At 43.4% G+C, this 14399-nt stretch overlaps 2 protein-coding genes across 6 annotated transcripts in view; one reads left to right on the top strand and one right to left on the bottom strand.

Moving 5' to 3' along the window:
* Window positions 1–14399, top strand: part of COQ6 (coenzyme Q6, monooxygenase) — a 35862-nt gene that overhangs the window by 869 nt on the left and 20594 nt on the right. The gene's annotated exons all lie outside the window — the stretch shown is intronic.
* On the bottom strand, window positions 110–14280 carry FAM161B (FAM161 centrosomal protein B). Of its 4 annotated transcripts, none has more exons than XM_073349118.1 (9): window positions 13714–14275; window positions 12434–12750; window positions 11436–11989; window positions 7480–7817; window positions 6278–6393; window positions 5607–5774; window positions 5011–5110; window positions 3439–3572; window positions 110–3173 (listed from the first exon to the last, which is right to left on the bottom strand). In XM_073349118.1, exons 2-9 carry the CDS (start codon window positions 12637–12639, stop codon window positions 3116–3118), a joined length of 1674 nt encoding a protein of 557 aa, XP_073205219.1. In that variant the 5' UTR covers window positions 12640–12750; window positions 13714–14275; the 3' UTR covers window positions 110–3115. The 4 variants fall into 4 exon arrangements, 3 of the variants coding, with proteins under 3 accessions (XP_073205219.1, XP_073205218.1, XP_073205220.1); XM_073349117.1 differs by having other exon boundaries at window positions 6278–6396; window positions 13714–14274; XR_012159490.1 differs by lacking the exon at window positions 5011–5110 and having other exon boundaries at window positions 6278–6396; window positions 13714–14280.

Raw genomic sequence — 14399 nt, forward strand, 5'->3', positions numbered from 1 at the left:
AAGTGCCAACTCCTACGCCTACCTTCTTTTTTTCCAAGTTGAAGGGTATGCAGAGAGAACAGAGAGTAAGGATAGGGTGGTACAAAGAAACAGACATCTTGCAAAAAAATTAAAAGGAGCCATCTTTTAATCTCAAAGCACTTTGACATAATGCACAATTTTCAGAAAATATTCTAATTGTCAATGAGACTTACCCCTAAAAACACAGACTATCTCACCCCCGCTGTTATCTGAAGGAAGATCTCTATTTGCTGTCAGGTATAGAAATACCCTTTATATCATTTAAGATGCAGCCAGGCAGTGCAGTGGACATACTCATATATAGTGCCTGGTCCCACTGAAATCCATGTAGAAAAAGCTCCCAGTAATGTTAATGGGGACAGGCTTGGTCCCCTAACAGCCACTGATATCAGTAGTAGAACTGGTCCCAAAACCATCCACAACAAAAAAGCAAACTAGGGAAATGTTGGCTTTGTGAAATTGAAATTGGAAAAAAAATGAATTATTGTAAGGTGGGTGCAAAACTGGTTGAAAGACTGTACTCAGAGTAGTAATCAGTGGTTGACTGTGAAACTCTGGGGACACACCTGAGGGGAATTCTGTAGGGAGTCCATTCTGGGGCTGGTAAAATTCAATGTTTTCATTAATAACTTGCATCACGAAGTGGAGAGTATGTTTATAAAAATTTGCAAATGACACAAGTTGGGGGGGTGTAAACGCTTTGGAGGACAGTTAAAATTCAAAACAACTGTGACAAATTGGAGAATTGGTCTGAAATCAACAGAATATTCGATAAAGACAAGTGAAGAGTACTACACTTAGGGGTGCATTTAATTTTTTCTTCCTACAAAAGAGGAAATAACTGCCAGGTGGTAATACTGCTGAGAAGGATCGGGGCAGGGGAGAGTAGAGGTGGATCACAAAGTAAATATGAGCTAACAATATGATGCAGTTACAAAAAAAGATATCAGTTTGGGTTGCATTAACTGCAATGTCGTATGTAAGAAGGGGGAAGTAACTGTCCTGCTCTATTTGACAGTTCTGGGTGGCACACTTTAAGAAAGATGTGGACAGATTGGAAAGTCCTAAGAAGAATGAGAAGAAGTCCTAAGAAGAATAAGAAGAATCAACAACAATGATAAAAGGTTTAGAAAATCTGACTTACAAGGAAAGGATAAAAAATTGGATGTATTTAGTTTTGAGAAAAGACTATTTGATACTAGTTTTAAAATATGGGGGGACCTGACAGTGTTTAAAATCTTAAGGGCTGTGATGAAGAGGATGGTGATCAATTGTTCTCCATGTTCTGGGAAAGTAGGACAAGAAGTAATCAGCAAGGGAAATTTGTTAAATATTGGGAAAAACTTTCTAATTATAAGGATAGTTAAGTGCTGGAATAGGCCCCCAACGTAGGTGGTGGAATCCCTGCCATTGGAGGTTTTTAAGAACAGGTTAGAAAACATCTGTCAGGGATGGTCTAGGTATACTTGGTCCTGTCTCAGCACAAGGAGTTGGATTAGAAGAGCTCTCAAGTTCCCTTCCAGCCCTATATTTCTAGGAACTTTGCTTAATTACAGCATATAGGCAGGACATGACTTCAGGGAGCTTTAAGGGGTTTTAAAAAACTGATTTTGAGCTAGGAGAGAACAACATTGGACAGGAGCCCAAACTTCAGATTTGGATAGTTTTTTAATTACATGGAGCTCAAAATGTGACGAATTTCCTCAAACCTTGTACTGACACCCTTCACAGTAAATCATGCCAAACCCATGATCTGAGCCAAAGTTACAAGGGGCTAAAATAGAGCTTTATAATGGAAAGTGGTTGCAACTTTTATGGCAAGACCGTGTCTCCATAACAATAGGAGAGGAGCAGAGCTGCTGCTCAGCTGGTGCAGAGGCAAGATGCTAGAGAAGAGCTTCTTTTCAAATCTTCTCCCCAGGGGAATTCAAATCCATAAACCTATTATTCTGTACAAATATCTTACTTAAAATCCACTTCAACATACATATGCAACATGAAACATCAACAGAAATCAACATCAAAAACAAGGGACAGCTTCAGAGCAAAATTTTAAAATCTACTAAATTTTCCCTTTCCATTCAAAGTCTTTTGAGTACAAAGGAAGTGAACACAAGTGTACATGCCTTCAGGTCTACCTCTCTTTTTTCAGCAATAGTGCCCCAACCCATCACCCTCCTCTCTCCCTGCTTTACGCAGTCTCACTGTTGGTTCTAAACCTGAAAACCAGAATAAGGGACAGGGAAATGAGTCCGCTGAGGAACACTTTTGAGGGATTTAGGAGGAGACCAGGGAGAGGGGCAAGAAGTGTTCTAGGCAAGAGTCCATCCTTCTTGCTCCTGTGTATAGTCTTCCTATGTCATCCAAACCACAGCAACTTTCTCTTAAGTCAGGCACTTGAAAAGACAATAGAATCTGAGTTAGAAACTGACCAACTGCAAACCTTATTTGGAACCAGAAATACACAATTAGGCAGCATCAGAGATGGGAGGGGAAAGAAAAAAAAAAAAAAAAAGCAAATACAGTACAGTGCTGTGTTAAAAGCAAACTACTAAAAAAAAGGGAAAGCAGCATTTTTCTTCTGCATAGTAAAGTTTCAAAGCTGTATTAAGTCAATGTTCAGTTGTAAACTTCTGAAAGAACAACCATGTTTTGTTCAGTTACAAATATTTCAGAGTTATAAATAACCTCCATTTTCGAGGTGTTCATAACTCTGAGGTTCTACTGTTGAAACTCTAGAACACTGGTTCCCAAACTATGGATTGTGACCCCAAGTGGGATTGTGCCATCGGCAGATGGGACTGCAGTCATGTCATCAGTGGATGTGTTTACGGTGCTCCTGAGTGTGTGGAGGATACCACTTTGCTCCACACAGCGTGACCTTGCATGGACAGTGTGTGTGAGATCATGCTTGCTCTACAAAATGGCATCCTCCATGCTGTCAGGTCACAGGAAGCAATAAGTCTGAAAATGGGGTCAAAAGTTTAGAACTGCTGCTTTCAAGCATCTTGGACTAAAGGAAATAATTGAAAGTAGGTCCACTGAGTCTTGTGCAGGGTTCTTATGTTGTCATTTTCTTTGTTCTCTGCTCTTCCTAAGATTCTTCTTCCTGTATCGTGCCAATGTCTGTGTCCCTCTGAGACTCCTGCGCTCTGTAGAAACAGTCAGAACCTTTTGTTAACTATTGGAAATGATCTGAGCTACTTTATACTTTATGCATGAGAAGCAGAAGTCTGGTCATATGGGTCATAAGCACAAAGAGCAATAGGGGAGCCTTATTACTTGATACAGCATAATTGAATTATACTCTTCACCTGTGATGGCACAGATTAGAATTCTTTGGGAACAAGGAGGAAGAATGTTTCTGTCTAGCCAAAGACAGGAGAGTTGGTTCTATATCCTTACTGCTTTGATTACCTGTGAGTTTCAGTCTCTTCCTCCTTTGGTAGGTCAGTAGCATCTCTCCCTTTGTTCCTTACAAATTCCTCATTCAGCCCAACCTGACAAAGGGTGTCCCGGTAGTGTCTCTCTGCCTCTTGCCGGGCATCATGCTATGGAATTGAAACAGAAAAATGAACCAACCTGAACTGGGTCCTTCCCCATAATGGACACCCTAAAATAATTCTATCTAGAAGGTTTCGGTTCCTAGCAGCTACACAGGGGCTGTGATAATAGAGAAAGCTCTGTTCAGAGTCACAACTGTGAGCCACCTCCTTCCACACTCCTGTTCCTTGCCCCTCTCACACCCCCTGCGAACAGCATCCTCGTCCTAGTAGGCCAACAGCTGTACCCCAATCCTGATTTAGCTACACCCTTCTTTCTCTGTGCTGGTTTCCAGTTTGAGGGAGAGATCGGGAAGCAGGTAATTTGAGGCACAGGGGAGTAAGGTGGGACTGGTGTGGGAATTAGATCCACTTTGGAGTCCCACCCAATCCACTTGTAAGCAGCCAGAAGTCATCTCCCCCTCACTAATCCAACATCTTTCATTGACTCCAACTAAACTCTGCAAATTTGCCCATTCCAAGATGTCATCCATCCAGAAATTAGACAGCTCTTCTAAAGGCTAAACCATACTATCAGTGTGGATGGCCTCCTCTTTAGGTGAGTGAATGCCACACCAACCTTGGCTAATTCTTTCTAGCCTAACAGGAGATTGACCTCAGTGGGATTACTGTATAGAGATGCCTATGTCTTTCTCTTCCCACACAGATCAAGTGCTCAGCTGAACAGTTTTATCATGAGCTGGGAAGACAGCTCTTTTAAGAGGCTTAGTTTAATGTGCAGCTGGCTTGTCCCTACATCTAATCAGACTATTCCACAGCTCAGAGCTGATGTGTAGAATTTGAAAGAGGAAACCCAGAAGGGAGTTTTTTACATGGTACAGTGTTTGCAGCCACTGTAAAAGTTTGTTTTTTAAGCTGTTTATTTTTAATATAGTATGATATGTAGAGGATACTGTACAGTGATGAGAGGTACTGAATAAATAGTCCCTGCCCAACAAGCTTGCAGTTGATTGGAGGGACTACATTGTTTCTTTCTAGGACCTGTCTACCACTTTCCAAACAAAAGTACAGAATAAACACCAAACTGAGTATGGTCTTCAAATGGTTAGTTGTAGATTTTTACATTGTAAACTATGTTATTCAGGGCAGGGACAAGGAGTTCATATTGTGCCTGGTAGAATGAAGCCCTAATCCTGATTACGGCCTTGGGGTGTTACTGCATTATAAATTAGTAAGTAGCTGCAAAGCTTCACAGAACAGCTGAGCACAGTGGAGTGGTATTTTTCCTGAGGGAGGCAGGGAGTTTGCCAAACATTAAATGGGAAGCTGTTCTAGGTCTGTCCCTTTCTGAATTTAGTCCAGAGACTACATAGCTTTGCACCTTCTTATTCCTGACTGAATTCCACCCAGCTTCCTTACTCATCTCAAAAACTAGCTGACAAAATTTCTTGTGCTCCATACTGGTACTGGAGCTTTGAGTGGTTACCTTTGTGACCTGTTCGAAGAGATATGGTCGGTTCTTGACTCGTATCTGCATTTCTTCCAGTTCTTTTTTGTACTCCTTTGTTCTTTTGCGGTCATTCTGCCTGAAATGGAAAAGTTCCCTGACTAATTGTGGTGCCCTAAGACTGACTTCTTGGTTTCTGATCAAAAGTTGGAAATCCTCATCTCAAATATCCCCAGGACATGCTCTTAATTACTTTGCTTCTGTTTCACATACTGTGTGCATCAGATAAAATGCACTTATGCTGCTGCAGGGTACACAGTATTAGGTAAGGTTCCACTTAAAGATGAAAAGTGAAACAGTTAATACAAACACAAATATTGAGGTTGCAGTGGTGGAGGCATTCACAGAAAATGTGATACTTGTGGCTTTTTCTATCTGTTTGGAAAGAGCTGTGTTGAAATGCAAAAAAAAAATAAAATAAAAATGACAGTGAAATGGGCCTGGCTGCCCGAGGAAGGTAGATTTTGGGTCATAGGTGCCCAGGTTCAATCCCCTTCCAAAGCAATTATCTTTTGTTGTTAAAAACAAGCTACTGCTGCAAAGAGCTATCTATCAATGTGGCCTGGGATACTGACCAGTTTTGTTTCATCTTCTCCTTGTGCGTCTCCTTCAGGCTTTTATGAGGATCCATTGCTTTTGCTCGACTACTCATAGATTTATGCATAGCTTGACATTTTTTTCTGTGTATCTCCATCCAATGAATTCCTTCATTTTCCCTGCTCTTTTTGTCTTCCTGGGAGTATCTACACAGAGAAAAGTGGGTAACGGGGCAACAGGTTCATTTCAAAGTGCAGGAATGTTGGCTGGGAATCTCACTTTGCTAATGCTGAAGTGTGACAACCTGTCTAAAAAGATAATTAATATGTTACTGCCATGTAATGCCAAAAATACTTGGGGGGAGCATGGTAAGAGAGGGAACAAGCAAGGGAAAGGGATTAGCAAAGGGGAAATATATGGAGGAAGAAGATGAGAGAGGGAGAACAATAGGCACTTGGATACTAAAGTGATGGGACTATTTAAGAAACGAGAGAGAGACAGACATGCAGAAGGAAAAAAACATATCTTACTGAAGTCAGCACCTCTTGTCATTCAATTGGGGAGAAGCTGCTTCCAGAAAAACCAATGTAGGCATTGGTGGGAGTGGCAGGTGTGATGGGGAAGAGCTAAACTATTTCAAATGTCATCTTCTCTACTGTATTATTAGTGGGGCATGGTTCTGTAACGAAGTACTTTTTTTCCTACTCACCTCATCGCTGATTCCCTCTTTCTTGTTGCATCTGTAATGTGCACTGGTAGGGTGTTGCAAGAGAGAGAGGAGAGACCAGTCAGAGAACAACTTCTTTGCACTGGAGCCTTGGAAGGCTGCTGAAAATCCAGATAGAAATGAAATCTAGTTTAGTATAATTGTGAAATGTGCGGAAACTCCTTTGTTGTTCTTTAGGTGGCTACTGAAGAGACTCAAACATGTCTGCAGCAGTCTGTGAGGACTGACCTCCAATTCACGCCTACCAATGAGGTTGGTGGGAGTCCTTAACAAGGCACTGAAGAGAGAGATCAAAAAGATAATCTTGTCCATCTCTTCCCAGTGCAGCATTATCCCTTTCCAGGGTTTTGTCAGTCTAATTTTAAAGACAATCTTTCACCACTTTCCTTGGAAGACTATTCCACAGCCTAATGCATGTCATTGTCCACAAGCTTGTGCAGATATTCTGCATGAATTTTCCCTTTCTTCTTGATTACTTATAAAATATTAAAAAAAAATAATGTAAGAATGCATAATGTTTACAAAGAGATGAGTTTCTAATAAATGGCACAAATTGTTCAATATAGATAAGGAAATAAGGTTGTTGAAAATACATAAGGCAAATTATAATATTTTAAAAAAACCACATTGTATGACTTCTTCCTAGCACAGTATAAAGAACGGAACAATGGAAAGGTTGTTATTCTCATCATTCTGGAATACACTGTTGGGTTACCATGTCCCAGATACTCCTGGAGGCAGCCCACTGGATCAGTGTTTTGGTGCCCAACTGCTCATATTACACCATGAACCCAGTTTTCTCCCTCTGTCTGGCAGAAGCAGCTCACTGTACTCTGTCTTGTTTTGGGGAAGGTCTTGGACTTTGGTCTTGAACGGAGTCTGTTCCCCTCAGCTCTCCTCTAGCAGGCAGAAGACAGATTGATCTCAGTGGGGAACCTGTCTAGGATTAGGCAGAAGTGGCTGAGCCTTGGCTGCCTTTGCTTCACTCTTCAATGCCCTGTCTCTGGCTGACCAGGGATCTAGGAAGGGGCCATGTTAGACAAGAGCAGACAGGTCTCCCTGTCAGGTAGGTCAGCTTCAGTAAAAATATATATGATTACAAATCAGAAGACAGAGATCCCAGCAATCGGACACCTGGCGCGGTGTGAAGGGTGTAATGCTACAGAAACACATCATCCCCTCACCTTCATTTTCTGCTCATTAGCCTGTCTCTGCCTGCAGTGGAGATTGGAGGTTCTCAGTTTAAATGGTTGATTACGAGTTGGCTCTTTGACTTCTCGTATCCTTATTGCTTCTCTCTGAAACACCCAGTAAAGTCTTTCAAAATCAGGCACCGCTGGGTTAATTCTTGGTTTAAAGCTGAAGTTGTCTTGCAGGAAGCTGAGTTTTTCTTGTTTGGTTTTGGTGGCGATTCGGGCCTGTGGCTCTCTTTGTCTGTTGCTAGGATCAATAGGAGCCAAGGAGTTTTCCAACAAATCCTTGGCTCTCATCTGAATGCGGATTTTCCTGTAGAGTTCAGCTTCTGGGAAACAAAACCAAATCAATGAGAATAAAGACTGGCAGAGGGCGTTGGGAACTGCCAACACAGAAAAGGGAGAGGTTGGGAGCACAGTGAGACCTTGCTCCTACAAATATTTCATCATAATGGGAGAGGCTAACACAAGTAGAGTGTTCAGTATTTGTTTGCTTAGTGCATTTTTCTACCCAAAATGCAAGATTGGTCCTTTATGACTTTTTCCCAACCCCTCACAAGCACCATGGACTGATTTTTCTCCCTTGCTGTGGCATAAATTACTAAGCACACCATCCCTCCGGGGTGCAGTTACTGGACAGGTTGTTTCTCCACCACCACCATAAGGGTGCTGGTGAAGGTAGCTGCACCCTTCTGTCCTGCAGGAATGTGATGGTAAGGGGGCTCTGTGATGATCTGTTGTTTTCTTCTATTGACTAATGTCCCTGTGGCTGATCACATGATCCAGACATTGTAACTTGAGTATACTTTTACTAGGTGATTTTTTTTTTCTATACAGGATCCAGTGACCTTAGTCCATATTAGAAAAGATTCCGGGTAAAAATGCATACAGTGGGGAGCAGAGTTCTGCATCCCTGAAGTCCTCATTTCATGTCATTTCTGGGCCTAATTTTCTATGGGAGGTGGGGAGTGTATGTTGTAGGGATAATATGCAACTTTGACTTCTTTCACGGGTGCCATTTTCGTGGACACTATGTACACAAAATAATTTTTCCACTTTTAGACAGGATGGTGGATAGTGCTGATGGAACAATAAGGTTTTTATAGGGCTTGTGCAGAAATATACAAGGTTTATACAGTTTACAAGGTTATAATGACTTAAACATGACATTCTATTGAAAATGTTCAATTTTTTCCACTGATTCTTATATAACACATGAAACCTGCACTTGTGCACATCCAATTGGTCAGTTACCTAATTACAATGGTACAGGGTACCACACGGGCTGCTGGGATATCGACCATAACGGTACAGCATAAAATAGCAAAACAATGATCCACCCAATCAGGCAACACTCTCAGATCACACCAGCTGTCTAACCAACCAAGTGTCTTATATGTTTTCCCTATCCATTCAGTCTAACAGTCTATTTAGAATAGTACATTACAAGATAGTATAGCTGCTGAAAAAATTATAACAAACACACTCAATGTAAAGGGATATGGATTACAGCAATTAGCAAATTAGACATTTGCAAAGAAATGCGATATGGCTTTAAAATGGCCAGTTCAAATTTGGGTAATATATAGAAACACATCATGTCACAGAGCATGGAGGTGATGAGAGACTGTACATGGCTCTGGTGAGGTCTGCCTGCAACAGTGGTTTGAGTGCTTGGCACCATAGTACCAGAAAAATATTGACAAGGTTGAGGGACTGAGAAGAGCAATAAAAATGATTAGGGGATTGATTTCTCAAGAGCTAAGTATGTGCCATTTGCCTAAACAACAACCACAGTGTAACAAGTCTATAAATATCTGAAGGAAGGAAAATTTATTTAGGGGTCTTCAAGTAGGCTGAATATGAGGAAAAGTTTCCTGACAGAGCTGTACTTAGCAAGGAATTCTTGCTTGAAGGAACTGGTGGAAGCCTCAGTGCTTGGGACATTTAAAAGTGGACTATATAGAGCCCTGGAACCAAGACTGGGGAACAATCTTGTATAGACTTTCATAACTTAATAGATGTTCCCCATCTTGAACTTTTAAGATTGATCATGTCCTTTAATCTTCCACTGCCAACTCTGTCACAGACCATCATAGTCCATGTAGCTCAGAATCAACAGTCCGACCCCTGTTGTACTGGAAAATATTGTAAATCTATCTAATCCACCAGTGGCCAATACTAGATGTTTCAGAAGAAGGTGTAAATTTCCCTGAGCTAGTAACCCTCATGAAGGCCTGTACTTTCACATCAACTCAGCAAGCTAGAGGGGGTGAGCCAATGAGCTCAGGGGCATTTGTACCTTGGCATCAGAACAGCATGCTAAAGCTGCTCAGCCCATGAGTTCAAAGATACCTTGACATCAGTCCGGACAAAAAGAGGCACTGAGTGACCATACAACATCATTCCCTTTAACAACAGACCAGAAATCTAGAGGTTTTAAGTTGGTGACTTCATAGAGACTTCTAACTTGATATCAGCAAAGTAAGCTAAAGGGGCATGTCACTAACCTAACAAAGTCCTGTGCATTGACATCAGCCAAGCCAGTTAAAGGAGCTGAGCCAGTGCCATCACAGAGCTTGTCCCCTGATATAAGACGAACAAGCTAGAGGTGTCGTGTCAGAACTTCTATGGTTCCTGCTCTTGCTTCTTCATTGGCTGGTGAAATAAAGATTCATCTGGTAGAAGAATCAGGAGTGGGGAAGAAGGAGAAGCAGTGGCTTGGCTGAGCACCTTATATAGGACTCCAAGCCTTATTATCAATATATGTGGAGCAGCAGTGGCACCTGATAGGAGAGAAATGATTGGCCAAATTATAATCTCCCATCTGCCTTCTTGGAAGATCTGTCCCACTGCTGGTTCCCCCCTCCCATCCAGGGGAAAAAGTGAATTACCCCATCAGGTTCCTCTCCTGTTCTGGCATTCCATGGTGGGATGTATGAGAGGACGGGGTGGTTGGGAGCACAAGGGATGTGCTCCTACAGCCTTTCCCATGCTGTGTATTCATGTGTATTTGTACACGCTCATGATTGGACAGCTATGAGCTTTCTTGGAGACATGGATCTTTTTCAAAGATCAACATTCCCATGCTCTTCTCTGGGCCACGTTCCATCACACAGGTTGATGCAATGTCATGTCACTACGTGACAACATCACTAGAATTGGTGACTCCCCCTCCTATTTTGATCTACTTTAACCATTACTCCCTCATTACAAAGACAAGGTGAGTGAGGTAATATCTTGTATTGGACCAAGTTTTGTTGGTGAGAGAGACAAACATTTGAGCTACACAGAGCTCTTTGGTCTGGGAAAGGTATTCTGACTGTCACAGCTAAATACAAGGTTGAACAGATAGTTTACTTATGCAGTTCAACCTTGTATTTAGCTATGACACTGAGTACCTTTCCCAGAACTGAAAAAGAACTCTGTGTAACTCAAAAACTTGTCGCACCAACAGAAGTTGGTCCAATAAAAGACATTACCTTGCCCACCTTGTTTCTCTAATATCCTGGGACCAACACTGCTACAACAAAACTGCATTACCTCTTCATATAATTCATGTAACTATGCAATACTACACGGTGGAGAAAATGCCTTTCCGATTCACATGCTGCAGATGCTGGGAAGTTCTCACTGCCTGCTTCAAGGTGTGAGAGTCCTGCCTCCCTGCTTTACTCTGATAAAATAAATGTTTGTACATGGTGGACGGACAGGCTAACAAGCAGCCCTCTTTCAATCCTACACCTGGGACAACTACTTCTTTCTTATGGCTCTGAGCAATCTTCTCCTGGAGAGATGTCCCTATCAGGAAGAGCCTGACAGGACAAGAAGCAGAACATGTTATTTCCCAGCATGCATTGTCATGGCAGCCAGACAGCGAGAGACATGACTGGCAAAGTGAGGCAGACATGGAATCCCTCCTACAGGAAGACCACTAAGCACTTTACCTTTGAGTTTATCCCCAAGAACTGGGTTATAGATGGATTTAGGGACTGTCTTGCTGCCTTTTGGTTTGGAGTTCTCAACAGGAGCCAGTGCTGCCAAGACCTTCTGTCTGATGGCCTCCTTTTTCTTGTCCTCCTTCTCCAGGAAGCTGAAGGGTCGCTGAGTGGAAAGGAGCAACTCTTTTCTCTTCTGTGTTGCCACCTCCCTGCGAATCTCATTCTGCTCCATTATTTCCTGGTAGAGTGGCAAGTAGACATGGGCAGGCACCGGCTGTGCCCGGAATTGTTTCTGGCACTCTGCCTCCTCCTGACTTTGTCTTTTGTTCCTTTGTTTCTCCATCTCAAGGGATGCACGTGATTTCATCACCTGGGGCTTTTTATGAGCCTCACGCAAAGTCATCTTGAAGGGCTTGGGGATGGTGATAGTAGAGACCCAGGTAGATGCAGCAGTCTTTGGCCTCAGGTGGGACTGAGGAAGTGAGAGAGGATTTTGCTGATCCCAAGGACTGTCCAAGTTTAGGTCAGTTAAAGAACTGGACTGGCTTATGATACTAGATCTGTGGGTAGGACAAAGACATGATTATTAAAGAGGCAGTAACAAATAAAGTGATAAGAAGTCTCAAAGGGATGTGCAATAGAGAGCTACCTTCTGGCTGGATAGAAGTGACACTTATGTACATTTGTAAAGTCCTTTGAGAACCTCTGATCAAAAGTGCTATATAAATGCAATATACTAGAGATCTGTATACTTTGTTGCTTATGTAGGCCAAGCTGCACACACAGCTGGGCCCCTCACTCCTTGATGCCTAGAACGTTCCCTGAAATTTTGGCATTGACCCAACACAGTATTCCAAAGTTATCATGTTACAGACAGACAAACAGAAATGCCACTGAGTGGAGGGTTAGGCCTCACTTACTCGGCCAATATCGGTATTCAATTGGAGGCATTTCCAGGAAGATAATGAGCAGAAGGAAAATAACAGCTTTCCAATGTGTCCTACCTTGAAGCCTCATAGGGCTTGCCCTGCAGAGTCAATCGCCCTTTGTCTTGGGAGAAGTCTTCCAGTTCCTCCTTGAAGGGTTTCTGGTCGCTCTCCAATTTTACCTGGTAGAGCAAGCCCAGTTCTAACAGATACTGTCTGTTTTTCATCTTGAGTGCCTGCAATGTGTCATAATACCCCTTAGCTGAGCCTGAGGCAGCTGCCATCTCCTTGCCTGCCTGGAGAAAATCCAGCTGCTCATCTGTCCTGGGCTGAGTGATACCACCAACTCTCTCTGTTTCTGGCTCAGAATCTGAAGAATCTTGAGGTGGAAACACCTAAAGAGATCACACTGGATGTTCAGTAAAGCCATTAATAACTGTCTGACACTAATGTCTTGAGCTCTGAGAGGCATCTCCCACACACAGCCTACTGCTTGTTCTGATGCCAACTCCAGCTTAGCCAGCTGCATTCCCATTGGTGCAGGAAGGCAGAAAATACAACATAAAAGAGCTGACCTAAACTCCACAAAAAACAGAATACCCAGTGCCTCTCTAGCTCTCCCTGTCATACAAAGGTCTTGCTGGTGGGGCTGTTTCAGTTTACACACTATAATCTATGCAACTCAGTCCTGTATGTTCTCCTCCCCACCTTCAGTTGTGTCCAGCACTTTTTGGACATAGCTGTGAATCAGGCCTATGGTACCCAATCCTGTTCCAACTGCCATTAATAGAAAAAACCTCTCCTTTATAGAGAAGGGAGCAGGATTGAGCCTCTAACTCTCACTGGAGTCAATGGCAGCAGGAATCAATCCCAAACTATCTACAACAAAATTCATTAACAACTTTGCTTAATTACAATCTGTTTTTCCCCAAATAGTGCCAGGTTGGGAGTTTTAAGGAGATTTAACTATTTGGGAAACGTGGAGAGTTATGAACAAGCATTTCCGAGATAGTGGGTGACAAAGAAACAAACGTCAGGGTAATTTTTCAATGACCTGTAACACAAACACCCCTCTTCGACCTCTGGGGTAAATCTGGCAGTTGTCAGGCCATGTACATTTTCCATGCTATATTTGTAGGGAGGTTAAAATAGGTTTTATAATGGAAGCTGGCTGTAACCTTAGGGGGCAGAGGCTACATCCTCTCCATAAGGCTGACAAAGGGTCCCACTGTAGCCTTCCAAAATCGGAGCCCAACTATCCCTCCTGACCCTGAGCGATTCATTTCAGCGAGCTGCTGATGTCCAAGGTATCTGGCTAGTAAAGAGGGATGGGGGCCAGGAGGGGACAAAGCACTGACCGGTGGTGCAGGCACGGGACGACCTGGCTTCTTCAAGTCCCCGCTTCGCCGTGGCTTTCCTGGGCGACTCCGGGCACGTCACGTGGCCTCCCTTGACCTCAGTCCCCCGCGCAATCGGGGTAAGAGCCCCTCAGGGGCCAGGGCAGGGGAGGTGCTCCGTTGCCAGGGTAACGGGACCATGGCACTGAGGTGACTGCGTCACACAGCCCGTCAATCCCGCACGCGCCCTGAAGCCGTTACTCGGAGAGGGCAAAGAACACGCCGGTTGTTCCCATGGTAACAGCCCCCTGGTGCTCAGCTCCCTCCCTTTTCTCACCTCTCGGGTTCGGGTCCGCGCCCCGGCTCCACCCCCAGGTGACCCCATTTTGGCTCCTTGCTTTGGGCTCCCAGTTGGCTCTGTCACGAAAGCTTATGGTCAAATAAATTGGTTAGTCTCTAAGGTGCCACAAGGACTCCTTTTCTTTTTACTGTCATCTCTGGTCCTCACGGGCTGTACCTAGCCCCGCCCCCCGGCGGGCTCTACCAGCTCATTGGTCAGTGGATACCTGTTGGCTACTCCAATTAGCGGTGTGGCCAGGCCTCTAAACCCGCCCTCTCTGTCGTCGCTGCTTCAATAGCCAATGATCGCCTTTCCCACTGCTCATCGATTGGGAGGACATTCCCAGGAAGGAGTGGCTGGGCATGCA

The sequence above is a fragment of the Lepidochelys kempii genome, chromosome 6 (genome assembly GCF_965140265.1).
Source record: "Lepidochelys kempii isolate rLepKem1 chromosome 6, rLepKem1.hap2, whole genome shotgun sequence".
NCBI classification, from domain to species: Eukaryota; Metazoa; Chordata; order Testudines; family Cheloniidae; genus Lepidochelys; species Lepidochelys kempii.

Coding starts and splice junctions, on each gene's coding strand:
- FAM161B (XM_073349117.1), bottom strand. CDS start 12,639: ATGGCAGCTGCCTCAGGCTCAGCTAAGGGGTATTATGACACATTGCAG. Junction 6,397..7,479: donor CTAATGAGCAGAAAATGAAG/GTGAGGGGATGA, acceptor CTGGATTTTCAG/CAGCCTTCCAAGGCTCCAGT. Junction 3,174..3,438: donor GAAGAGACTGAAACTCACAG/GTAATCAAAGCA, acceptor CTGTTTCTACAG/AGCGCAGGAGTCTCAGAGGG.